This window comes from Pyrgilauda ruficollis, unplaced genomic scaffold (genome assembly GCF_017590135.1).
Source record: "Pyrgilauda ruficollis isolate IOZ18807 unplaced genomic scaffold, ASM1759013v1 scaffold86, whole genome shotgun sequence".
Lineage (NCBI taxonomy): Eukaryota > Metazoa > Chordata > Aves > Passeriformes > Passeridae > Pyrgilauda > Pyrgilauda ruficollis.
The window spans coordinates 2,677,340-2,703,834 of record NW_024530599.1 but is presented as its reverse complement, the minus strand read 5'-3'; the positions used below and the strand labels follow the sequence as shown (position 1 = coordinate 2,703,834).

Genomic DNA, 26,495 nt, shown 5'->3' with positions numbered 1-26,495 from the left:
CATTTTCCAATACACTCAAAGATCAAGGAAGCACACTCAATTTCTGAATTACTTTTTCCTTGTGCAGTTATATTTTAACATACCTTAACAGGGTTAAAGTATAACTGAGGATGGAAGGAGCCCCAGGAGGTGTAGCACATGTTGCTGTTGACACAGCCACCACACACAGAGTATCATGATACAATATTAGAAGGCTGCAAGGATCTGCCCTTCTTGTCCTTCAGCCCAGCCTTTTACCCCTCCTGCTCACGCCCTGCCCCTGTGTGCCCTCTGCTCCCTTTGGAGGTTGCTCAGTGCCCCTGGGCACTCCATGGCTCATTGCTGTCAGTGCTGCTCACCTGCTGCTCACAGCTGTGCCACTGGGGATGGGGCTGGGCCAGCCCCGTCCCAATCACACAAACTGTGTGTGCCTACAGGGGCCCAGGCCAGTGTCCTGCCAACCAAAGACAGCTCTGAGGTCAGAGCAAGTAGCTCAGGATTTCAGCTTCAGGATTTCAGCCAACGCGTTCTCGAAAAGCTCCAAGGACAGGTGCTGGACAGGCTCCCAGGGTCACCTGCTCTAATGCTTAGGGAAAAAACTATCCCAAATGTCCACTCCGAATGTTCTGTTTCAAGTTCTGCTCCCTGCTCACCTCCCACCCAGCCCCTGTTAAAGAGGGGGTGTTCAGGTGTGCTGTGTGCACCCCACAGTCCCACACCACACAGAGCCTCCCGTGCTGCTCTGAGCTGCCTTGTTACAGCACAAACTGCACAGAAGCTCTAAATCTACTGGGTTCAGTTAAATAACACAACCTTACAACATGTATCTCTAATAATAAAAAAAGGTGCTAGAATAGCTTCTTTTGATTTGTCTGTATTTCTAAAAAGGGACTGCATCTTCACTCCTCAGTTTTTGGCTGTCAAAATGAAAAGTCAGCACCTACTAATAAAAATTAAAATAAAAAAAATGAAAAGAGGGAAAAGAGGTGAATGAAAACCCTTGGCACTACAGATTCCATGACTGATAGAGCTGCAAATGTTTTAAAACAGTGGCCTGAAAGACAAGAATTAATTTGCTGAAAAACAGCAGATCTTAGTTAAACGTGACATTGCAAGTACAGAACCAGACAGATTCAGAAACAAGAACAGACACAGACTGGCAGAAGCAACATGCATTTTTAGATACAAAACCTCATCACCAAATGATATATTAGATTAGCCCATGCAGAACAAAGAACCATTGTGTGTACATTTCTCTCCTACTGGATGCAACAAGGAGCAGGAAACCTACTTTGAAAAATAAATCCCTCTGATGCCAAGAATTCAATAATATTTTTTACACAGCTCCTACCATACTTCAAACTAAAAATCTCTCTATAGTAAAATGAAGGAACACCATATATGATGGATTTTGTTTCCAGGACTTTTCCATTAAATAAACCCGTAAGATTTTCTTTGCCCCATTTCCGTAGATGCTCTCGATTTTCTGCTGATGCAAGAACACATTTGCATGTTCAAAAAGAAGGCATAAAACTGGCACAAACATGTCACACACAAACTCCATATGTTTGCAATTTTCTTACCACTGCTGGAAGCCTGCTGTGGCCCTGAACACGCTCGCAGCAGATATGAATTAGGAGAGAACTCCTCGTCAGGATTGGTGTCCATGATTTGATGGGACGTGTTGCTGTCTAGCAATGGCATCTGGCAGCTAACTGGTGGAGGATTATGAGAACTGGGCAGCTGGGCAGATGGGAGAAGGCTGGACGAGGATGTAGGTGGAATGGGACGACCTGGGAAAGAGGACAGAGGGATCAAAGATCAGCAGTGAGCGTAATGAAAAAACCCCAGCAGCCAATCATGGCACTGCAACCTTCCATGGTTACACTCCATTACTGCCATGCACAGACCCCCAGTCTCCCCAACCAGGCCCTTTGTATCACATTTCCTGAAATTACATCACATCTACACATCTCAAAATAATAGTAGTGTGCTGATTGATCTTTTGTTGTTTTTTTAACCAGGAAAATTGCTTCAGCAAAGAATCTCTCAGAGGCAGGAAGCAACCTTACAAGGACTTTCTTCAAGCTAAGAATGCTGTGGATCTTCCCAGATCCCACTGAGAGATGTGACAGGAGGGGACAGCAGGACTGAAAGGCAATCATTCCACTTCAGAGATGGGCTAAAGCTGGAACCTGGGCTGGCAGCTCTCAGCTCTGCTCTCCTTCCTCTCCCATTGCTTTCCTCACCAGAGCTGTAGGAGCAGAATTTCCTGCCCAGCCAGGTTAATTCCAACCCTGAAGCCCCATCCTTAATGGGTATAAAATACTTCAGCCCACAGCAACAATATGGTCTTGGTCACAAAAAGCAGTGATATCAAGTCAACCACAAAAATGTTTATAGTTATTAATCCTATTCTTTTGTGAACTCCCATAACTTTACATTAATCCATTTCATCAAAAGCACACAGATGAAGACAGGTTTTTTTATTGTATTTTTTTTTCTTTTGCATTTCAAGTTTATCTTGTGCATTGAAGAAATTCTTCATGAATAATTTAAATGTAAGAAAATATGACCTTTGTGATACTGCCAAAGTCTGTAAGGCAGAGATCTGCTACAAATGTTGAAACACAGCAGAACTACATAAAATGGTGTATCTTTATTTCCATCATTCTTAAAGAAACAGTAGTAGAGAAAATACACACTGATTTTCTCACTAGTTATATCTTCATTTTTTTTGAATCAAGAACCCCTCACTTTATATGAATTACCCTAAGGTTTATACCATTAGGTAAATATATGGAATCACAGGTGAAATTCCAAATGAGGAGGGAAAAAAAGCAAGAAAATGAAAAGTTCCAGCTGTCACATATAAATTCTATTTGGGATGCAGCAATCAACCAAAGGCGCATGTAGATACTGAAAACCACCAACTCTGCACTCCTCGTACCAGCAAATAACATGAAGTACTTTCTTCCCTTCAAAAACTTTTGAAATAAAATGAATACCAGAACACAGGCAAGTGACACTTATGATTATTTGTTATTATATTTTTAGCCCTGGATAAATTGATAAGACTGAATGACCAAGACATTATAGGACAGAAATGGATTTAAGCTACTCCATTGTAACTCCCACCTGCAATCTTTTATGCTACAGAAAATTCAATATGAATTGAATATTTTCATTGTGGACTTGCATTTGTGAGGAAATAATTCTAATATTGATGATAGAAATAATTACTATTATTATTCATTATTATGCTATTCTTATGAAATACTACCAGGAATATCCTAAAGATTCCAGGGATGTGATTGAGCAAGACCAGCTCCTAATTATTTCTTTGCAATGTGCAGAAAGAAGCAGAGAGGCTGAGGTTTGACACACCTCTGACAGGAACGTGACACTCGTGCCCACTGTGTGCATTTAATTTTCACATATTCTGGCTCTGCTTCAACACTGTGAAGTTGAAAGAAGCAGCTTTATAAATTCTAAATCTGCACTGACTGCATGTATCATATGGAAATATATTACTATACTATGAAAATGTTGGATGTGTGAGGGCATGAGATGAAGGAAAAGATTTTTTTTCCTTTTGTGGAAACTACATATGGTATTTTAGAGCAATTTAGGTACATTTTTGCAGAATACATTGAGAAATGAAAAAAACCCTCAAACCTCGAGAACTCTTTTGTAGGGAATGCTAATGACATTGTTACCATTATGAAATAATACAGCCCAAATCCCTGAAGAAAAGGTAAAATGTCTAATTACTGCAGCTCTGTTTGTAGTTGAGAGGAATCAGAAGGTGTGGAGCTGTTAAAACGTGGCATCATTTTGGTGGGAAGTTGGTTCCTGAGGAAGATCTGCCCACAATCACAGGCTAATGGCAAAACAGAGATGCCTGTGAGCCACAGAACCTACTGCCAGTCCATCCTCTGGTCAGACTGCCTAATAAACAGCTAAATTTAATGAAAACTTTTCTTGTGGTTGGGACATTCTCGGTCTATCAAGTTGAGTTTTTTGCATCTACTAAACATTAAACTCCCACTACAGCCTGACCTACCCTCTTTGAGGGACTCAAAAAACATCTCTCTCCACTCCCAGCCCCTGAAACACACAGGATCTCTCAAGACACCAAGCCTTTTGTAAAATTTGGTGGGAAATTAATTGAAAAATTACTGAACAGGAACAGAAGGACTCCATCAAGCTTTTTTGCCTTAAGAAATTTATCTAAGGGGTAACTATCTCTAGCACTACAGTCAAGAGAATGGTTTGTGAAAGGTGAAAGTCTCAAAGCATGGGGATTCAGTTAGGCTATAAAGAGCATAAAACATGTAATTTTTTTGTTACTATACACTCATAAGTGAGAAATAAGGGGTTTGATTCATACTTACATGAATATCTTGGTTAAATAAGTTCAATGTAACATTTAAAAGAACAGAGTAAGCTTTGCAGGTTCTATAAACCTGTCTGACCCATTCATGTGTCTACAGACATCTCAACAGTCATATTTTGAAACTCTTTAAAATATTCTAAATTTCCATTGCTTCTCAATGGGATTTGCAATATCCTACAGTCTATAAAAATACTGTGACATATGATAACATCATATTTCTATTACACTGCTGTTTTCAAAAGTTAAATCATAATATAAGTTTCTACAATTTGTCTTCCTATAGTAATATATTAAAGCTTCTCTGAATAAGTTTTTTATCTAGGTAAGCATTGAGAGAATCCTATGTAATGGATACTTTCAGTGACAGCAATAATGTCATTGTGTAACACAGTGAAAGAAACATAAACCAGATACAAATGCTAGAAAGGGAACCAGGTTTAAAGCTGATGTATTACATTTTCAAAAGGGAATTGTATCAGCTCTTTTCCCAATATCTGTTCATATGCATGTTCATACTGCATATATTCAAGCATGACAAAGACTTGCACAGATACTGAGTACAGCATTCGTAAGGCATTTTGAAAAAGCAAGCAGCCAAGAAGAAAAAACAAATTTCCTCTCCTCCCACCCCTTTCTCCTGTCATTTATCTTATCTTCCTGTTTTAGAGTGAAGGAAGAAACGTGGTAACTCTTCATTCAGATTTGGGCTTGCTTTGGGCTTCCACACCACACTGCACCTCAGGCTGCAAGGGCCTTCTTTACCCTCGTTTCACTTAGATTCCATTTTCCTTTTAAATCAGCCTCATGTTTCTTCACCAGCCCAGGAATTTTTATGAAACTATTCCACAATTACTGCTACACTTTAAGTCCTTAATGTTTAAAATCGGCTGTAGAACCTACATTCAGAAATCAGGCCATGCTCACAGCTGGTAACGTCTCAAGCCCAGACAGGGAAGAAGAGCCCTGTTCATCTCAATCACAGTAACACATTGGGAAAAGAGATACTTCACTTGCTATTAGCCTGAAAGACCACACCATCACCAGAAGGACAAAAAAAAAAAAAAGGAAAAAAGACTGCCTGCAATCACTCCCAGCATGAATATACATAAACAAGAGACACAATCAAAGAAGAGATGCAAGATGCTCATCAGTTACTGAAGGATATTTTCATACTCTCTGTTCTTCTTCCTCCTTTAAAGGACCTATATGGTTTTGTGGATAAATAAAGCCCACGTGTGTGTAAAACCCTGGCCTCTATATTACACCATGGTGCATGACAGGAAACAGGGAATCAAAAAACCCCTCTGGAATTTTACATTTTTGAGCAGCAATCATAGAAATATGCATTCCAAAATGCATGTGTATGTATTTATCTACTTTTTTATATAATGAAGTATATTTACCCATACAACTCTAGATAAACATGCATAATATCCAAAAACATACATTATTTTGTCGGGTCTAAAGATGAATCCAGACTCCTTAAATAGCTATTTTGCCATTAATTTGGACAGGAGGGAAGATCACAACCTATGCGTTGCCATCTCACACTCAAGTTACACATTTCAGTCAGTCCTGTCATTTACCACCTCTGAGTCCCAGGGATGGTAAATACTGATGTCAAAGCTTATTGTATCTGTAATGGAATTCTCAAGCTTTTTCCATTAGCAGAATCTCTCTTCTAAGGTTAGACATGTGTAGCAAACATCTGTGTAGAGTGTTCAACCCTGTGCATTTTCAGCATGAAATGTCATATACCTAAGCAGAATATCTTCATTGATAACTGACATTTATAACAGAAAATCTTCCCATATGAAGAGGCTTTGTAAGCAAGATCAGCTTTCAAAACTTTCAACAGCTGTTAATCTTCACAGTGAAGGGGTTGTAATGTAACTGTTCTGTTCTTCTCTAAGGATATCTGCCAGTCAAGCAGCCAGTAAACATAAATGCCCTGTAACAGCTAAATTAGTCACACATATTGCTATCAATAAAGCTCCTTTGTTCTACAGCTCAGGTCATAAGGACCAGGGCTCAGTTAGAAAAGGTAGACACGAGCCAACATCTCCCTGTGCAATCCCTGGCAGGTTACATTGCAGAAAGGAGGGAAACTTTAAGGTAACTGTTTTTAAAAAACAGCTCTTTGGAAGATGTAGTGGCATGCAAGTGTTAATGCAGGAAGCTAAGGAAGCAAAGAGTGAGAGCAGAAGAGTTGTTTCTCCATAACTGATGGCATCAGAAACACTGTGTAAAATACTTAATTGGCAATTAAGATTTTGACATTTACTGATTGAAGCTGCTGATATTCATGTTACACCAATACAAAGTATAGGACCCTGTGCAAAGTAATCCCATAAAATTATGTTAGTGACTTATATGATGGACAGGATCATTAACTGCAGCTGCTGAATTGCTCATTTATACCAAAATTATACACAGAGGGCTATCTAGCAATGGAATGGGGGGTATTTTAACTGGTGGTGATAAAAGAGAAGGATCAGATCTGGGCCTCCTTTGCCCCCTTCCATCAGGAAGGCTGGACAGAATCAGTACAAGGACCACAGGCAGGTCCCTGTCACAGCTCACAGCCCTCCTCCACCTAACACATTTGCACTACATTTTCAAGTCAGCCCAAACTGAAGCACCTACATTGCCAGCATTGCTAAGTTCACTTTAAAGAGTGAGAAAGGCTGCTAAATGCGTCAGGAAACAAATAGATAAGTAAGATGCACATTTTTGCAGTGCAAAGCACTATAAATTAAGCAGGTAGCTGATGAAGGTGAAACTTTCCTGAAGTACAGCACATTCAGAAGACTCTCCCCTTCCTCCCCCGAAAAACTGCCTTCTGCAGAAGAAGAAAAATATCTCCTTCTAATATGTATGCACAGCACTGCTCACCACTGGCTTGGGCCCTCTCAAGCAGAGTTATATTTAATAAATTAAATATATATTGTCCTAACTGACACAAGGAACATAATATACTTCATACTTGGTGAATTACTGCCGTTAACTGGCATGGGTGGGGAGCAGCATGTCTGATTTTTGTAGCTAAACTGGCACTTGTGCTTCCAGGCACTGGGGGCCAGCAGAGCCCCAGCAGGAAAAGCTCTGCTCAGGGGAGAAAGTTCTTCCCCGTGGAGGCAAGCAGCCTGTGCTGCCTGCTCCCAGGGGAGGCAGGAGTCAGCCAGGAGCAAGCAGCAATGCTCAGCCAGCTGTGCAGAGCATTCTCTTAACCCCTGACTGCAGACTGCACTTCCAGTGATGCCTTGTGAAGGCTGACCCAGAACAGAGGCTAGGCAGAGTTAAAGGATAAAGCAGGGATTTATTAAAAGGCCTTAATGGATCCACCTTGAGCAGTACAAGAGCCTGGCCAGGGCTAACCCAGGTAGAATCCAAGATGGTCAATGGATGCATGACCGGTCACGGGGTCTCCCACTTTTATAAGTTTTGGTCCATTTGCATATTGGAGTTAGTTGTCCAATTATAGCTTTAGGTTATGAAGTTCCATCCTCCTTGTTTTTCTCTCTTCAATTCACCATTTATTTATAATGCTATTTATTGTACAAATAAACACTTTTTGGGCCTGGAGCTTGTAACGGCTGTCCTTGGTCAAGCTGGAAAAGGATTGTTCTGTCTGCCTATCCCAAGAAGGGAACTCACTAAAGCTTACTATGAAGCTCAGAGCTACACACTAAAGCAGCACAGAATCTGAAAAAATATGAAACCTAAAACTTAAGGCATCACAAGGGGGAGAGACAAAACAAAAGCCCCAAATGAAGTATGTGAGAAAAAGAGGGAAAGGAATCAACCATTCTGTGATCATTTCCTTCAGCTCCAAGTTGTTTCCTCTTGCCTAAACTGCTGCACTTCTTCTCTAAACAGGATTCAAAAGAGCAAAAGATAAAGATATAAATCAGGATTTGGATGACAGAGAGTTATCACTGAAGAAAAGTACTTCCAGTCCTCCTGAAGCTCCTATCTCTGAACGCAAACAGGCACAAAACCAGCCAAGCTAAGAAAAAGATTTTCACAGAGTCTATTTCACAGAAGTCAAAGGAGAAAACATGGTCTTTCTAAAAGCCCAGACCTGTTTTCTGATGTGTTTAGGTATTTTTCTGCAACACAACAGATAGTAAGGACCACTAAGGATGCAGCTGATGCCATCACATCATACCAGGGAAAGAGAGAATGGTGCTGAGACAATTAAAAGAGAATAGCAAAAGAGAGATTTAGACACAGTAAGTCATCACCTGTGATTTTTACAACAGTGAATCAGCAAAGGCAGTTCAGTACCACAGGTTTGTGTTTTTCCCATTTAACAAAATTAGTAACTCAACATCTTGTTTAGTTTTCCTGATACTTGTTTAAAAAAAAAATATTTTACAAAAAAAGCAAAACAACAAGCCATAGAAATATATTCGTATTTAATATATTTCTTCTTCCTCTCCTCTGAAGTAAAACCATTACTGCGCAACTAGGAATACAGTCTGAGAACTGCAGATAGTAGAAAAGGGAAAGATGAAGAACCGCCAGCAAGTTCTGATCCCTATTTTTTTATTGCAAATCCATTCTAGAAGCTTGTTTAAGCTTTGTTATCTTCCTTAAACCATTTGACCTCTGTACATGATTAATATTTTCTGCAGTAATGCACATATGTAATCTTTGAATATGGAAATCACTGTACCAACAGAAGATATTATCATTGCAAAAACTCTGCAGGAGAATGAGACTAACTTGGAAATCAATCACTTCTGACTTCCAGTGTTGAAGTTAAATTATTTTTTCTAAGCAATCCATCTACAAAATGTATCAGTTTTATGAAATTTGGATATTAAAAATAAGGAGAGTCATGACTTCAGAATTATCTGAACCAATTCAGTATGTAAAGGAATAATTTGCTGCTGTCAAAAGCTAATGTCACTTAATTCTTGTCTTGTTAAATCATCTGATGCCCCCTTCTTTTTTAGTTAAACAAAGATAAATAATAAAAGCAATTTACAGCTAGAAGATGTTAGGGTTCTGCAGCTGTTCAATGTCTTCTGGGCAGATTAGATTCTGTAATGAGAAGTTACAAGCCTCATTTTATAAAAGCTGTTGCTGTCTCGGGAAAAACATCAGTGAATAAGATTAGAAAACCCTTTTCCTTCATGAACCTATTACACTCACAAGCTGATTACTTGGCATATGTTTGATACCTTCATAGCTAGAAAACAGTAATTTGTTTCAATGATTTTTTCCCATCACTCATAAAGTCAAAATGTCTCCTCTAATATTACCCTACCTCTGATTCAGCCAGGAAAACCAGAGACAAATCTATGGGAGCAAAACTCACACCAACCAGAATTAATTTAACTTCCCTAAAAAAAGGTTCTACTGAACTAACTATAACTAACATTAAATTGTAACAACTTATCAGCTGCCTGTTCCTTGTGGGACAAAAATAACATTCTAAGATTAGGAATGTGTTTAGAAGAAACTTATTGGAAGATCCACAACCATATGTGAATGAACTTTATGGTAACTTAATAGCATGTGCAGCTTTTAAAAATTGGGAAGAAAGAAAGTTCCCTGTTTATCAATCTTACCAGCTAAATTCATGTCAGGGAATTCCACTAAAAAGGGGTGGTAATTAGGCTCTGGGCAGGTAATTAGCAGACACCCTGTGAAATCTTCCCTCTCAGATCAATCTAGAAGTACTTGATTTGATCTTCATTCAGGGACACCAGCAGTTCAGACTGAGCTGGGCTACAAACTTGTTTCCACTATCCAAACACCTTCTGTTTACCTTCACCTTATTTTAGAGAAATTCTAAGTACTGTTAAACAACCACTCACACCATCTCCACTGCATTTACCCCTGAATGTTGGCTTTATGTCTGTTAGAGAAATTTGTTTCCAGGGACCTTGCAACACTCAGCAATTCAAGTGCCTGGAGTCACTAATAGGTGGGATATAAATAACAGTATCTTGAACAAACATGAGAAAACGCCAACCTGCAATTATTTAACAAACTCTGAGAGTGGTACCTAGTTAGTACTAACTGGTGGGAGTTGGATAATGATTATGGGATTTGTGTTAACTTTTTGCAGCCTACTAAAAAAAGCAGCTCCATTTTCTGGAGGAAAAATGAGAAATGAAAACAAGGTTTCACACGACCCACATTATATAAATGGCCAAATAATTTAAATAATATGCTTAAAATCTGCTCTATCATGTGCCAGTGCTATATTTTGGCTAATTCTGCTTCAGGCCATTAAAGTCTACTTTTCTTGGTTCCACCTACAGTTAAAATATGGTTGCTATTTGCTTTCTAAATGTGTGGTGAACACACTTCTGAATTAGTGCTATCCCACTGCTGTGACACACTCTAGAGGTGTTTTTATTTCAGTGCTGGCAGATAGGGAGGTGCACTCAGAACAGCAGCAGGATCATGGGAATTATTCTTCCATTATCCTTGATACTTAAATTTACATGACACAATCTTGAGATTTATATTTTCCTTGCTTCATTTGGTTTCTGCTCTCATCATCCAGCTTTGCATTTCTTACACCAACAACACTGACTAAGCAGGAGTTGTGGGTGTACAAGCAAACTAGAAGTTTGACTTTTCAGTCCTCTCTGTCACTGGTGGGATTTTCCAAAGCACAAAAGCATACAAGAATTTAACTTCCCTCTGTCTTAGTGCCCTTCAGGTAGCTATCCTTTTTCCTTAAACATTTAGCAGGTGCTGCAGACGTTTCAGACTGTTGTGATATTTTACACTGAACTTCTGCGTGCCCCTGCTGAAGTTACCACCCCTGTAACCCATCCTCCTTCCAGGCTGAACAATCACCCCAGAATTTAACAGCAAAGCACAGTGAAACCTCCATGTCACTCAATGCAAACTCGATTTCTGCCTTCAGCACAGCCAGGGTTTCTGCAGATTTCTGAAGTCCTGAAAAGCTTCTGAGCAGGGAGCAGCTCTCCCAGCTGCAGTCTTTTCCTGACTGGAATACCAGGCTGCTGTGCTCACTCAATTCAGGATAATCCTCTGTGCTCAAGTCTAGGAATACAGCCTGGACCCAAAGTGCAGTTTAAAATCTAAGGGGAAGTGAAATACCATCACAAAGGATGAGCTAGGCCTAACTAACCCTTTAAAATCTCTCTGCTGTCTTTTGGTAGAGCTAGCTATACCCTAAGATGGCAAGGAATACACAAAGTACCCCAGCATAGGATAATGGACAACCTACCAATTCACAAATAAGCAGATAAAATTTTGTTTTCACCTAGTATTGAACAAGGTTTGAAATATTTCCATCTTTGTAAAGGTGATTTCTAGTTCAGAGTTTGGGAAGTAGACTCAAATAAAGAAGCAGAATATAAACTATAATCTGTAGACCACACCTTAGCTGAAGACTGGAATCTGCTCACTTTTCTTACATGAAAACTGAAAAATATTAATTCTTAAATGAGAAGTGTCAATTCTTAAATTTTGTGTCAAATTTCCCTTTATGTGAAAAGATTTAGCCAAAATAAAACCTGAGTGGCAGGCTGCAACACAACAGTGATCAGACCATTAATTATTTTACCACTGCTGTGTATCACCATAATTAATGGCACTCCGTGAGACCAATACAGGAAATGAAAATTTCCTTTTAATGAAAAGAAATTGTAGACATGAAAGGCCACTATATGAAAAATGGATCTTGATTCTGCAGTAGTAAAATAACCTGTAACCTGATGAAAAGGCATTTGGAAGCACAAAACTAGATGTGTTAAAAAGGTAAGAAATCAAAAGATTTTTTTTTCCTTATAGTTACAGTTAAAGTTGCCAGAATGAAGGAATAAAGATACATGTTCTTCCCCTGCAACAAATGGGCTCTGTTCCATGCTTTTTGGGAAAGCAAAAACCCCACTGAAAATCAAACAGGCTACAGAATAGCTTGAATTTACCATTCTGTATTTCAGCACAAACTGTATCTTTAAAACAATGACAGTTTCTCTCATCTTTTCAACCTTAAAGCACTTTAAAACTACAGCCCAGAAATACATGGACAAAGAGAAATTAAAGCAACTGAAGCTGAAATATGCTACTTAGGAATCCAAAGTTTGTTTACACCATTAGAAGGCACTCAAATATATATCCCCATAAATGACAAGGTCCCAGCAGCAAATTAACAGGAACAATTTTCCCATCTCAGGAGCTGTCAAGATGGGCTCTGTTAGCCAATTTATCTTACTCTAGCACATCTCTGGTGCTTGTCAATCAATATGTGAAACATTTGGTGTTGATTGCCATTTTTCTATCCACTTCCTTTTGCCTCTCGTACCAGGCAATTTACTGCAAGTCAATCAAGGTTGAAGCAGACCTTGTTTAAATAAAACACTGTTGAGTTCTTTTCACACCAACAATTTCAAAAACAGAATGAGCTGTAGCTCTTCACATTTACATTTATACTACTTTTTCTGTTTTTCCCAAATGCCATGCTCAAGCTATAAGTCATAACTAAACTCAGCCGAAGGCTTATGGAGAAATCAGTCAAGGAAGATGAACTGCATAGAACTGTAAATGCTTTTGCTGTCAAAAATTCAGGCTATCAATGGAGACAGACAACATTAAAAAGTACTTAAATAATCTGGGATTGTTTCTTTTTTACCCTTGCTTGAAGTCAGGTCTCCACACTGGAAAAACAACTTCTAACTTGTCTGAATTTCTTAACTCTGGATAAATATTTCAAATATTCATTTATGCTGGTATTTTAATGTAAGAGCAGGTCAACTACTGTGTTTATAGCTGCGTGTTACAAATACATGTATGAAGAAAGTCAATTCTCCCAACTAGAACTTGGTCCCACGTTAAACACAGCAGCTTCCTCTCACAGCTTCTCTCTCACATTCAGATGAAACAATCGCAGAACAATCCCAGGACACACCACAGCTGATTTTGGCACTACCTTGGCATCACTTGTAAGCAGTGAGGCAGAGAAATAGGGCAGAAGAACATCCTTTGCACTATGTCATTTTACGGGTATACAACTGAAACAAGATGCACTTACAGTATGCAATACCTGACATTTTTGAAACTTTCTACACAGTAACTTGGTTTTACAAACAACACCTACAAAACCTCTCTACTGTGCTCAGTGCTGTTTCAGTTTTTAGGTTCACCATGGACTGCAGAATTAGCCCCACAACAATTCACACCAGTGGCACACAGAACTACTGTCTGCTGAGTTAGAGCAGCCATTCAACACCTGCTAGGTGCTGCAAGTACTTTTAGGTGCCATAACTACAGAGACCGGCATCCATTTATTAAGCGTAACACTGTTATTATTATATCCCCATATGCTAAATCCACCAATGTACAAGAACAACAAAAGAAAACGTAAGTCAGACCAAGCCTTAAGATCCCCAAAGTAGTAATCTCCTATGGGCAACGCAGGACATATTTCTTTAATGACAAAGAAAGCGACTATGTTATTGTTATTAGTGAGATAATCCACTCCTGCCGTTAATTCTGAAAGAGACAAAAGTGCAAGACATTCAAAACCCCACAAGCTCAATCACATATACATGTTAGCATACATGGAATATACATTATTTTATAGATATTATATATATACACCTAAGAGAGTAAATACATCACTCTCTTTAAGTTAGCAAATGAATGGTCATTGAAAGAGAAAAAAATCCTCAGTTTCTTCCCTGGTCAACAACTTACAAATTTGCAACAACAACAAAAATTGCCTGTAATTAACAGTTCTTAAAATTTAATGACAAGAAGATCCCTGGTCATTAGCTTATACTTTTGTATGAGACCTGATCCATAGCACACAGAAGGAAATAGATAAAATGCCTGAAACAGAGTCAGAGACTGAGTGAAAAATAAAGTACATTACAAGGCATATACAATCACCAGTCCCATCTTGAGCAGTGTATTTTAAAAATCCTTATATTATGCCAGCATAACAAATACTACAACTCAAATGGGATGCATTTCACTATCTTTTGGGTAAAGAATGCTCCAGATTTCCATATTAATTATAAAATAATAAATGTTAAACAGCTTAGAGTACTAGTCTCTCAGGAGGGGAAAACCTCTGCTGTTTATCCTCCCCAAAGGGCTACTGTAGGTAACCCTTCTCAGGCAGGCCCCAATTAAAGGATCTTCCTTTACTCTGCTGCAAGTAATAGGTGGGAAAAAACAAACAACCTAACAAAACAAACCCAAAAAACCCAAACCCAAAATTCAGTTAATAAGAGCCAGGGGTATAGCACCTACATAGATGTTCTATAAACACACACTAATATAGAGATACACACACAAGTGTATGTGTATGCACACGGGGATGTGTGGAGTCCTAACACTACCAAGAGTTGATCTTTGAGTTATTTTCAGAAAAAGTTCTCACTAGCCATGAGAAGGAAGTTATCTGTTTTACTTGACATTGATGTCACTAAAACAAAAAAATCGAAAAAATACCCCAAAAAACCCAAAAAAACCAACCAAACAAAAAACAACAAACAAGCAAACAAACAAACAAAAACAAAAAAAAAACCAAAACCAAAAAAACCCAAAAAACCCCCAACCAAACAAACAAAAAAAAACCTAACAAAAATACCCCAAATAACAAACCCAAAATGAATAAGCCAGCAAGCTGGAGGGGTTAAAATGTATGTCCTGCAAGGTAAAACCAGTTAGCCTGATTTATGCCAATATGATCTCAGTTCTGCTTCAGTAACAATAGCCAGGAGCCCACAGTAAAAACTATCCTAAAAGTCATATAACAATTCCAGATTGCCAGTTTTAATTAAGGGTGATTTCCCTGCCATCTTCCAAAAGATGCCTCCTACACTAAAGCACGAAGAACCACACTTATATAACAGTTTTTTTAGAATTTTCAGTGATAGGACATCACTTACACATCACAAAATTTCCCTTTCATTCCACTGCACCTATCTAAAACCTACCTAGAGAAAAATCTTCAGAAATCTCTGGGCTTCTTCAAATCTAAATTTTGTCACAGGCCAAGGCATGCATGAGAGTTTTACAGTCTCAGCTATGTGGACGCTACTCAGAGTTTGCAGAAAGCTCATGTCTGGAATTCAGGTTTACAGCTGGGCTCAGTCAAGTTATTGGAAAAGCATTTCCTCCAAAATAAACTCAAACACAACAAACAATCCCCTACACCTGCTTAGGAAGTGTTTGTCTTGGCTCACAGCAAAGCCTGTCTTTTCATCAGTAGGATTTTTCCCCAACATGTACCAATTTTCTGGTATGTGCTTTCTGACTATGAATACAAAAGGCAATATAAGATGTTTTTGCCACAGAAGGAAGCAATAGTTGATGGGTGGAGTTATTTATTAACTGTATGCCCTATATGAGCAATTGGCTCAGGCCAGAGCGATTCACAGCCTGTCCCCTCTCTGCCCAGCCCCTTGTCCTCTATCCTTCAAATCTTCTCAGACTTTCCATTGGGGCCCTACAAAGGCTGAACACAAGGTTTGATGGATTTTAGGGGAATGTAGATGAAGTTAGTAAGACAGAGAGGCTCAATATAGAGACAGGCAGTGTTCACTGCCAGAGGGTTACAGAGTTAGTTACCATCCTCTCTGAAAAGGGGATCATATTTTTCACATCCTCACCATTAGACAAAAGTCCAGGACTTTTATCTGTTCCTACCCTCTTTCTTTCTTTCCCCTCCAATACCAGATTGCTTAAAACCTTATTTTAACAAGAACCTGCAATTTTAGCTGCTAAGAGAACTTCACTTTCCTGCCTCTACAGCTCCAGGGACTAATTGAGAAGATTACCTGAAGGCTTGAGGTCTAAATGCTCCAGAAAGAAAAAACCTGCTTAAAACAATTTCTACAAAGAATGCTGACAGAAATAGGAACAACTAAGCGATCTTCCTGTCAGTGCAAGGTTTTACAATCACAAAAGAGAGCCTGCTGTATGTGTTGGGAAAACCAGCAGTAACACAGCAGGTTTCAATGATTTATTTTATTGCAGTACACAGAAGGGTGATAGATAAGGAGCTTGCTTTCACTACAAATCACAGATGTGAAAAAAAGTCTTGATCTAAAACTATCATGAACTAAGAAGGGGCCAAGTTTTCTTCTGTCCTTACTGACTTGCCACGGCAAAGGATGAAATTTGTGAAGTGTCTAAGGCTGAAATAATGCTTCTCTCAGCTATCATGGAGATCATACAAAAGTGAGATTGAGGAATAAGTGGAGTAGATATGTAAGAAAGAGTCAAAGACAATTTTAAAAGATGCCATTTTACCTACACTTAGTGAAATGAAAACTAGAGAATCCACCCTCCTCTTCTATCAGAAGTCATGACCCCATCAAAAACTGATGCACAAAACGGTTCCAGCAAGGTTGGTTAATAGAAATAATAGATCACTATCCAGCCCATTTGGGGCTTTTGTTCTTAAACACTTCAGTAAATGGGCCTGTTTTTTAACTCCAACAGATAATTATGAAGTGCAATAAAAAATTCAAATTATGTTAATAGGCCAGAGAACAACGGCTGTTTCTGAAATCACTGGCAATTACTAGACATAATGGTTCTCAATTAAGCTGGAGGGTATTTTCAATCATTCATAATTCACTATTTTAAAAGTATCATAAAAATATATAAAAGTGAGTTGTTAATAAAACTTTCAGACCAACCATGTAGCTGTGTGTCACAGAAAGTAATACTTATTTTATTTTGATGGTGCTTTTTCCCTTGTGAATGATATGTGAATTGTGAGTGAAGGGAAGGTAACTACCTGGGATTTGTTTCTCTCAGTGCTCCTAAGTGGAAGAGGAGTGATATTTCTTTCTTGAGCAACTTCAGTCTCCCTTAGGAATACATCAGCAATCATACATGTCTTTGCCAATTCTATTTTTATATCCTACAGCTCACAATAGAAACTTTAATGCATATGTGGCCATGAACCAGAGGTATCACTGCTTGTCCACTTTCAAATTGCTATTTCACATATTCTTCAAGGCAATAAAATGGACCAAAATGGAAAAATTAAGGCCTAAAATAAGAAATTTTGAGGACCATGAAATGGTAAATAATAAGCATCTTTCAACTGTGAGCTTGATTCACAATAGATTTCTACCAAATCAAATAAAACAAATTTAAAAAATGAAACCATTAAGGAAAGACCAGTTGGTGAAAATTACTACCCACACTTCACTCAAACTAGCACTTACTTGTCCACCACATGTTTAACCTTGCACTAGGGTTAATGCACAGCTGCAAATTGCTAAGTTCTCATTGTAACTTTATTACATATGATTAATGATCAGTTTTCTGGAGACATGCCTGAGCTACCTGAGTGAATGTATTTGAACATACATGGGCATTTGTTTTGTTTATTTATTTCCAAATCAATGACACCTTAAAAACATGTTCTCCAATTCAGCCACTTCAACCTTCCTCCTGCCAAGAAGAAAAACTTCTTTGATTTTTATTCAAATACATTTGCACACATATTCCTGAGAAAGAGGAAATCATTCAAGAATAGTTCCTATCTTCAGAAATTCATATTTTCATATTTAAACAGCAACTCAAAAGACTGAAACACGACACAATAATTCATCATTGGAAGAGAGCCATTCATCATCCAGACCTCAGGATCTGTTGAGAGTCTTTATTGCTTTGGCCTCATTAAAATGGTGCAAACCACGAGCTAACATAAATCTGTATCTCTAAATATTCTCTTCCTTAATTTTTTAATAGCTCCACACAAAGGGAAAGGTTAAAACCAATTAAAAGAGATACAAATACTAGTAAAATTTCCCTACTGAACTGTTAGTTGTTGGCTTGAGCCATTTCACTTTAAAAAAATTACTTAAATTTCTGAATGAATTAGTAATTAGACTCTATATTGACCTTCTTCGTTTTGTTTAGGATGTGGTGTGTTGGCATTTTTTAATTCCTTCATTTTTATTCCCTGTTCTCTTTTACTTCTTTCACTTTTGGTCTCAAACTTACAGCTAAAGTAAATCTCAAGTGTTACAGCTGGACAAAGATATCTACATAAGGACTACATTGTAATTCAAACTTCATTCCAAATGGGACAGAAATATTCTGAACTCATTCCTATGCAGAAAACACTTGTTTTTCTATCTCATTAAGATCATCATACAATATCAACAGATGCCTAAAAGCCTCTAGTGCTCAAGGAAATGTAGAGAAAATTGAAACAGAAGTACTTATGAATGGTAATCTAATGATACTGCAAAGATTTTACTTTTCTGTACTGCATCTACCAAAACACACATACCCCAACACTCCCTCCACCAAAAGCCAAATCCTGTCATTAAACAGCTACCATTTTTATGTTACTTCTTACTGGTTGGCACTGTGAGCAAGAGTTCATCATTTTACTTCAGAAAAAGTAAAAATAAAAGAAAACAGCCTTAGGTTGAAGTGTTCCTGAATTCCCCACATCCTGAGTGGCTGCCATGCCCACAGAACAGAATATTACCATTATACTATAATCACAGTAAACAAGCATCTGGCTGTCATTTAAAATACAGCTTCTCTCTACTGGTAATAAGAAACATTTTCTGCTAATTTCTGTTATCTGTAAATCTCTCTTGGCATTCCAACTCTGCACTTAATGTGCTGTACACGCTCCACTTTATGCACAATGAACATTGCCATCAAATGTCAGCATGTCTTCTTGTTATCTTAAAGATAGGCAGGGATTCACTCAATGAACCATCTAGAGAGTAAGAAGATACAGAATAAAAAGATATTTATTTATTATGGCACAGATATTTAACAGAAACACACACATATATATATCTACACACACACACACACATATATATATATATATATATATATATATATGGGATTTTTCCCTTTTACACCAGAGAAATAATCATAGTCATTTGCAAAAACCCCTCACTATTATTTCCTGGCTAGCTCTGTTAATTTAATTGCAGAATGGGAGTTGAAGTCAAGTTTAAATCAAGTTACTTATGCATCCATCTACCACAACTCTACAGGACACCAGCCCCAGGTTAATTGTGCCTGCTCATTTTCAGGTACCACTGTTTGCTCCCTGCTACTCCAGGGAAGCTGTGTTTCAAGCAACTGCCCCATTTTGTTTTTCATACATTCTGTCCTTTTAGACTGCTGCAAAATTAATCTGCAAATGACCCTTAAAAGACAATATGAGCACAGTGCACAGGTAAGAAGCAGCAGCCTTGAAAAATTAAAATTGTGCAATAAATTTTCCTTGATTCAGTGGTGAAAAGAAACCCAGTTGACTGAATTCGCTAGTATGAAGTCAGTGCAAGGAATGTCACAATTCTGCCACAGGTTTCAAACTTTAAAATGGACAAAGTGTTTCATATGCCTCAGGAGGAAGAGCAATATTTTGGTTAAATAAAAGAGAATTTTTAGAAGTCTTGGCCTGTAATTGAGTGCCTCTATTTTCAATTTTTATTAAACTCTGTGTCTTATTCTCCCCTCATTTAGATGCTTGCAAAATAAATATAATTATATCCAACTTAAATAACTTTGGAACCTTGAGCTGCAGGTGCTGGTATGCTGTATCTATTACCATATTTTAAACCCTTTTAAGAAGATTGCATTAATTTCTATGATAATTTAGAGCCCATAATGCATTCCAAGATGTGAATAGATGTTAATCACCAAGGAATGATTTTCCTGTATACTAACGAAGTCATGCTGCAACCAGTAACTACTACTTTTAAAATTCAATACTGCCACTGAAAGACTTAGATTAAGATTCGTTAAAGTAACTATACCCCTGATATGGGTTTAAAAACCCCAAAGTAATTAACAACTACATCAATAGCTATGGCCTTCCTATCTACAGAAATTATTAGGACAGAAAATGTTTATAGTATTCAGCTCATTCCTTGCCTAGTATTATTAAAACTTAGCCATGCATATTTAATTTCTGCCACCACCATAGACCAGGACAGCAGCCAGCTCCAAGACAGCAGGCAGAAAAGAGGCTTTTTTATTACAATGATATTATGTTTAATAGCACAGATACATCACTGAGCTGACAGCTGTGATTGCAGAACTATTCTGATATTTAGATTGCTAACATTCAGCCAGAGTTGGCCTCTCATGTAAGTCAAAGCTCAGTTTGTTCCATCAGCCTCTAACAGAGCAGCATTCAAACTGAAACATCTCCACAACCAGGTGAAAATTGGCTATGTTTTCCTGGAAGAAGCCAGGAAAACACAGCTTTTCCCCAACCTAGAAGTAACTAAGCATGCCTTTCTACAATAACCTGCTCAGTGTTGCTCCTGGACAGCAATCAAAAGCAGGGTACAGCACAGGTGAGCCATTGCCTTGCCACTATCAGCAAGGTGACCCAAAGAGAAGGAATACTGAAAATCCAGGCGACTCCAAATCTGGGAATGATTGGCATCTGACTCCATGGCTTTGGAATGCTGAATGCTTGCTTTATTAAAACTATAGTATATTACATTATGCTATATTAAAGAGAGATAGATGCTATACTACATCATACTTACTTCTAGCTTGTAACTACTGAAACCCTCGCGATTCTCAGCCCGAGAGTCCCGACCCACACACGTGGATCCAATTGCTCACCTCGGGTAAACAATCTCCAGAACACATTCCACATGGGCACAGACAGAGCAGCAGAAGAGACAAGAATAGTTTTGATCATTCTTTTCTCTGCTTCTCTCTGTTCAGAGGGCATGTGAGTACCACAAAGGAGCGCTCTGATGGGCTGGACCACTCCTGGGGAAGGGACCCTCGGTGCCCATCTGGTCCAGCTGCCCAGGGCCTCGGGAGTCACAGCCCCTTGCTCAGGGCATTGTCCCCGTGCCTCGGGCACTGCCAGGCCTGGGCATCTGCAGGAAGATGTTCCAGGGCCTGGGCACCCTAAAGAGAGCAGCTACAACGGGGGGTGACCCCAGCAGCGCTGGGTCTGCTCCGGCCCGACTGAGTGAAACAATGGGATCCTGTCAGCATCTCAAACTTTCCACGTGGTTAAAATTTTATACATTGAGACCTTTCAGAGGAAAATTACTGTACTGTTTTAGCCTCTTTTTTTTTTTTTTTTTTCTTTTTTTTTTTTTTTTTTTTTTTTTTTTTTTTTTTTTTTTTGCCTGTAGACAACAAGCAGGTTCAGAGGAGCAGCTGAAAGCCAATATTGAGGTAACTCCAGCTGCTGCTGCCTCTGCCCACGATCAGCCCACACGGCTTAACTGGGCAGGGGGACTCAGTGGTGTGGGGAGGACTGCAGGCACTGCTCTCTCACTAGAATAAGCATTTCCCCCCTCAAATCCCCTCCTCAAATGTTTTAAAACCAGCAATAACTTCATTCCATGCTCTAAGGTGGGCTTCAATTTCCGGGGTGTCCATGATGGTGTCAGAACAATCACTGAAACACATTATGACGTGCTGGAAGAAAATCAGCTCCTATGTGAAATAGGAGTAAAAAAAAAGAATTCAGAAAACTCTGGGGGGGACTTCTAGATCAACTTTTGTTATGATCACTTAAAAGACTTTGCACTCTTTCTGGCATCATGCTTGACACTGCTGAACACTTTCAAATTCTGCTGCCTTCAACAGAAGTTCATTATGCCTTTCCAAAATGTGTCAAAAGGTAGCAGATAATTTAAGACAGCTTAAAAGGTCCCAAATCCTCTGAAACCCAGAAATATAGCATTAGTAATGCAGAACAAATTTGACTTTTGAGATACATTGAAGGATTCTGTAGAAGAATAATTTATTTACTCTTCTTTTACATTTAAATAGTTCACTTTACAAGATTAATATCTAATTGAGAAATTAAGTATTTGACTCTTTACCTTTTTTTTTTTAAACAACAATCTGGGATAATTTGATGGTTGTGTATTTTTGTAGCAGCAGTCAATGCCATTTGAGCAGTGACAGGATTTAAACTGCCATCAATACAAATTAAATCATTAGCTGCTAGATGTAGAAAAATTCAGAATCGTGAATTTCATTCTCAAGAGACAAGCAGAGAAAGAATTTATTCTCACACGTTTTATATAAATAATCACTTAAATCTGTACTTGTTAAGTACAAAATATGTGTTAGCATAACAAAGTATCTGGTTCATATAAATGTGATTCTTGCCTTTCTCATTGAAAGAGAATAAACTATAAAAAAAAAATTAGAAAGCAAAGCAATGGCTTGAGGAATTGAATAGCTAAACAAGCAAAAGCAGTATATTTACTGAAAAAAAAAGAGAATGGCTACAGCATCTTATACCCACGAGTCACACAGATTTTTAATATTAAAAGTATAAAAAGGTGAATAAGGACCAAAGCAAACGACTCATCTGGAGAGCAGTCACTGAAAGGAGATGCAGGGAGTGCCCGGCCCCAGAAACTCTGCACTTCCCCTTCCAGCTGCCAGTGACCCTGGAACCCTTCAGTGCTTGCAGGGAATTTCAGACCCCATGGGCTCACAAGGACATCCTTGGCCTTCTGCTCCCTTTTCCCCACCGGGTGCCAGCCCCTCTTCATCCAGCATCCCAGTGGGGCCCTGCAGGGTGGGACAGGAGCAGGCAGCCCAGGGAGGGAGATGTGACAGAGCCCCAAAGGGATCCATCCTTCCCCCCTTCCTGGTGACAGCCCTGGGCTACCCTGGAACTAAAACCTTCCTTGGGCTGAAGGATGCAAAGGGGGCTTGGGTGGGGGAGAGACTTGCAAACCACAGTGGAAATGCGGAAAAGGACAAAACAGAAGCGCAGAGTTGTAAAATGAGTCAAAATCCATGACTTTCTGCTACAGCAGACCCCAGACATTCTAGCAGTACAGTCCTACAACACAATCTGGTCCTAAATCAACATAATAAAAAACCCAGACAAGGCTTGGTATTTCATTTGCTGCACCCCCACCAATTACACTCAATATAAAGAACTGAAATGAAGAGGAAAATCAGGCCTGCCCACACAGTGGAGTAGGAGACAGAGAAAAATAGCAGAAATTGATATAGAGTACTCTCACTACCGGAAAAAAAATGCAGGCTACACTTGGTCAGAAATCTTTTCTTGACAAATTCATGCTTTACACAGCTGGAAAAAATGAAAGGGCCTGAGCAGGCACCAAGATTTATGGATGTCCCTGGGAGCTCTGGGGTCTCCAAAAGACCAGGAGGTCACAGTGAATTAACACCAGCCACAGGCACTGGGAGGGGAGCAGGGAGAGCAGGACACAGAAGCATCTGTAATAACTCAGTACACACAGGGACTCCTCTATTTTGGCTCACAAATTCTCCTTCCTGATGTCAAGTGATGTCAAGTTGGGTAGCTCAAAGAACTAGATAACCAACAAAATGCAAACTGAAATTATTAAAAGTAGTAACAGTTGAATAATGATGATTTGCTTGTTTACCTTGTTAAACAGGAAATGTAATTTCACTGATGCTAAATTTATAAGGGCTTCACTGCCAGCCATTTGAAAAATGCACTTCAGCCCTTAAAGAAATAATTGTAATACTCAGAATTCATGAAAACCTTTTTTCAAAATATTTTCCTTTAATTGCAAAGTTTAAGAGGAATTTTCTCTCATTTAATTTTTGATCTCAGTCAACCCACAAAACACCTCAGCTAGCATTAGGAAGAATTTTCACATTTACAGCATCACATTACAATATGGGTACTTTATAGATTTTTTTATGACTTATAATAAAGCATTTGCCCTTTGTCACTGTCAAAAAAAGACAATTACTGCAGCTAGCCATTCAGCCTGTTGTGCTGTATGGTTGTCTGGTATATCTTAGAAAATTAACTTTTAAAAAAATATTTTTAACTTGAACTGCACAATGGATGCGGTTAAAAAAGACTGCATAAAAAAACCTGACCATTAAAAAAACTTTGTATACAGCTGGAAACAGGTATTCTCAAATTCCAAGTATAAAAAAAAAAAAAAAGAATGAAGACTTAGATAGAAAAGTTGAAAGCTGAAGACCTGTTTAAAAATTAAAACCAGGGGTGATGCTCAGAGCATGCCAGCCAAACACCTGATCAGCATTATTCTTCAGGACATTTCTCCCTTTTATAGTAACAGCTTTGAGTCACATTTCTTTTTCAAAGCCACAATTTCCTAAACCCTCTTTCCCCATCTAGGCTGTACTACCTAAGAAACAGCTCCAAAATCCTTTTTCTCCCTTGAATGGCCATGCATATTTTGCCAGAAAGAGGAAAAGTCGAATGCATTTGTGCTGATGCTAAATGTTAATAGATTTGCCTAAATGTCTGCTAATAGCACTGCTAGAATTAGCTGGACTAGTAGTGCATGCCTAATGTGTTGTTTTTGTTGTTGCTGCCTTAGCTGTTTTCCTTTTTTTTCCCTCAGAAACAAAAATAAAGGCATTTTTAGTAAAATGTTTCTATACATCTGCAGCTTGAACAGCAGCCGTGCCACCACCGTGTGGCTCTGACATAGCATCACTGGGACTATAAATCCCAACATTCCACTGTTCCTTTCAATTAAACATGAAAAGTTTAATGTTTTCGTAAATTAAACATGAAGCCCTGACTTTGCCAGCCAAAATATGTCCTTCTATCACCTCTTCTAATTCCTCCAGGTCAATTCTTTTCTTAGCTTCACACAGTCAGAGGCTGATGCTCTTTTATTGACGTGTACTTTCAGATTGTTGTGGGAGAACAAGGCCTTTGAAAACATTTTCTACAGGCCAAAACATTTAATAAATATGCATTACATTCCCAGAGCTCTAATTTGCTTAGAATCACAAAGCCATTTACACATGTAAAAGATTTTCAAAATAAACAGTTCTAAGTGGCTTAATTGAACAATTGTATTTTTAAAACTGAGTAATCTGTGAAAATCAGATAATACTGTACTATTTAAAAAATCTGATTTTCCAACTTGTTTTTGCAGCCAGTGTACAAATGCACCATTTCATCCAAATCTTCTACTGTTTCAAAATAAAATTTATGTAAAAATACACCTTAGAAAACACCCCCTTCCATTTTTATAAAGCACTGCTAATTTCCAATTGTCAGTTGACTGAGCCACTTTGAAATATTTTATTTTTATACTTCCTACTGTTACTGTAGTGCAGAACAGATACCCATTCCTTCTATTTCTGTTCAAAGTACGTTAAAAGGTTTAGGCTGCAGACAGAACATTTACTACACATTCAAAACACACCCTGGAGAGCAAGAAAGCCAATAGTTCCTCCATGTCCAAGAAACTTTCAGATCTTTAATTAGAAATTCTGGTCCAGAGTCTAACTATGATAATATTAAGTAAAAATCTCAAATCCAAACATGCAAGTCTTTTAATCTACGCCAATGGAAACACACGACTGTGAAGGAAAAATAAGAATTAAGTCTGTGATTATATTACCTTTCAGAAAATTTGTTATCATGTTATTAGCAAAATGTTTATTTGTTAATTATAGTTTTAATTAAGATACAACAATAAATTATCTTTGCCACATTTCTGCAGATATTTACCACCCCTGAGACTCAGACATCTCATTCTGCATCTATGAAGCTGACTGAAGTAAATTAAAGTTATACTGTGTGAGTGCTTTACTCACACAAAATCCTTGAAACTTGGAAGCAGGAACGTGGTGCTCCTCCAGATACCTCTGCAAACCACCACTGAATAAATGTAACCACTCCCCATTCTTGGAAAGAATGTATCAAACCTGATTTTCAAGGAGGAAATTGCTGATTTTTCATTTTTAAATTATTTTTAAACTAATTGCTACACTGTTTGCATAATCTAGAATCTTGCTAATGCTGGTCAAAATTAGAGAGAGATGGCATGACTGGGAAGGAGCAGCCTGTACATACCAGATCCATTTGCTATCTGCCTTTGGTGTCACCTGTTTTCTTCATCTCAGTAACCTGAAATTCTCCTTTGCAGTAAGTTTCTGTCAGAGGATATCATGTGCAGTTTTTCTGAAAAATGCAGCATGTTCTGCCATGCCAGTAAGGCATGTTAAAAAGTCTAGATGTGGGAAGATGCTTCCAGAATGAGCTGCAATGTCCATGGCTTGTCTGCGAGCCCTAAGTTTATGGCACAGCTTCTGGTTTAAGTTTGGCAGCGCTGCCTTTGTGACCCCTCACAGAACAACCCCCAGTACAAGGTGCATGGAC

General features: G+C 38.5%; 1 protein-coding gene across 4 annotated transcripts in view; it reads right to left on the bottom strand.

The window, feature by feature from the left end:
- Positions 1-26,495, bottom strand: part of TENM2 (teneurin transmembrane protein 2) — a 479,299-nt gene that overhangs the window by 218,014 nt on the left and 234,790 nt on the right. For 3 of the 4 annotated variants that reach the window (XM_041488020.1, XM_041488021.1, XM_041488022.1), the window contains one exon: positions 1,563-1,772. The exons of the other annotated variant lie outside the window; for it this stretch is intronic. In XM_041488020.1, coding sequence (XP_041343954.1) covers positions 1,563-1,772 — 210 coding nt within the window. The remainder of the gene's footprint in view (positions 1-1,562; positions 1,773-26,495) is intronic. 4 annotated transcript variants of the gene reach the window in all.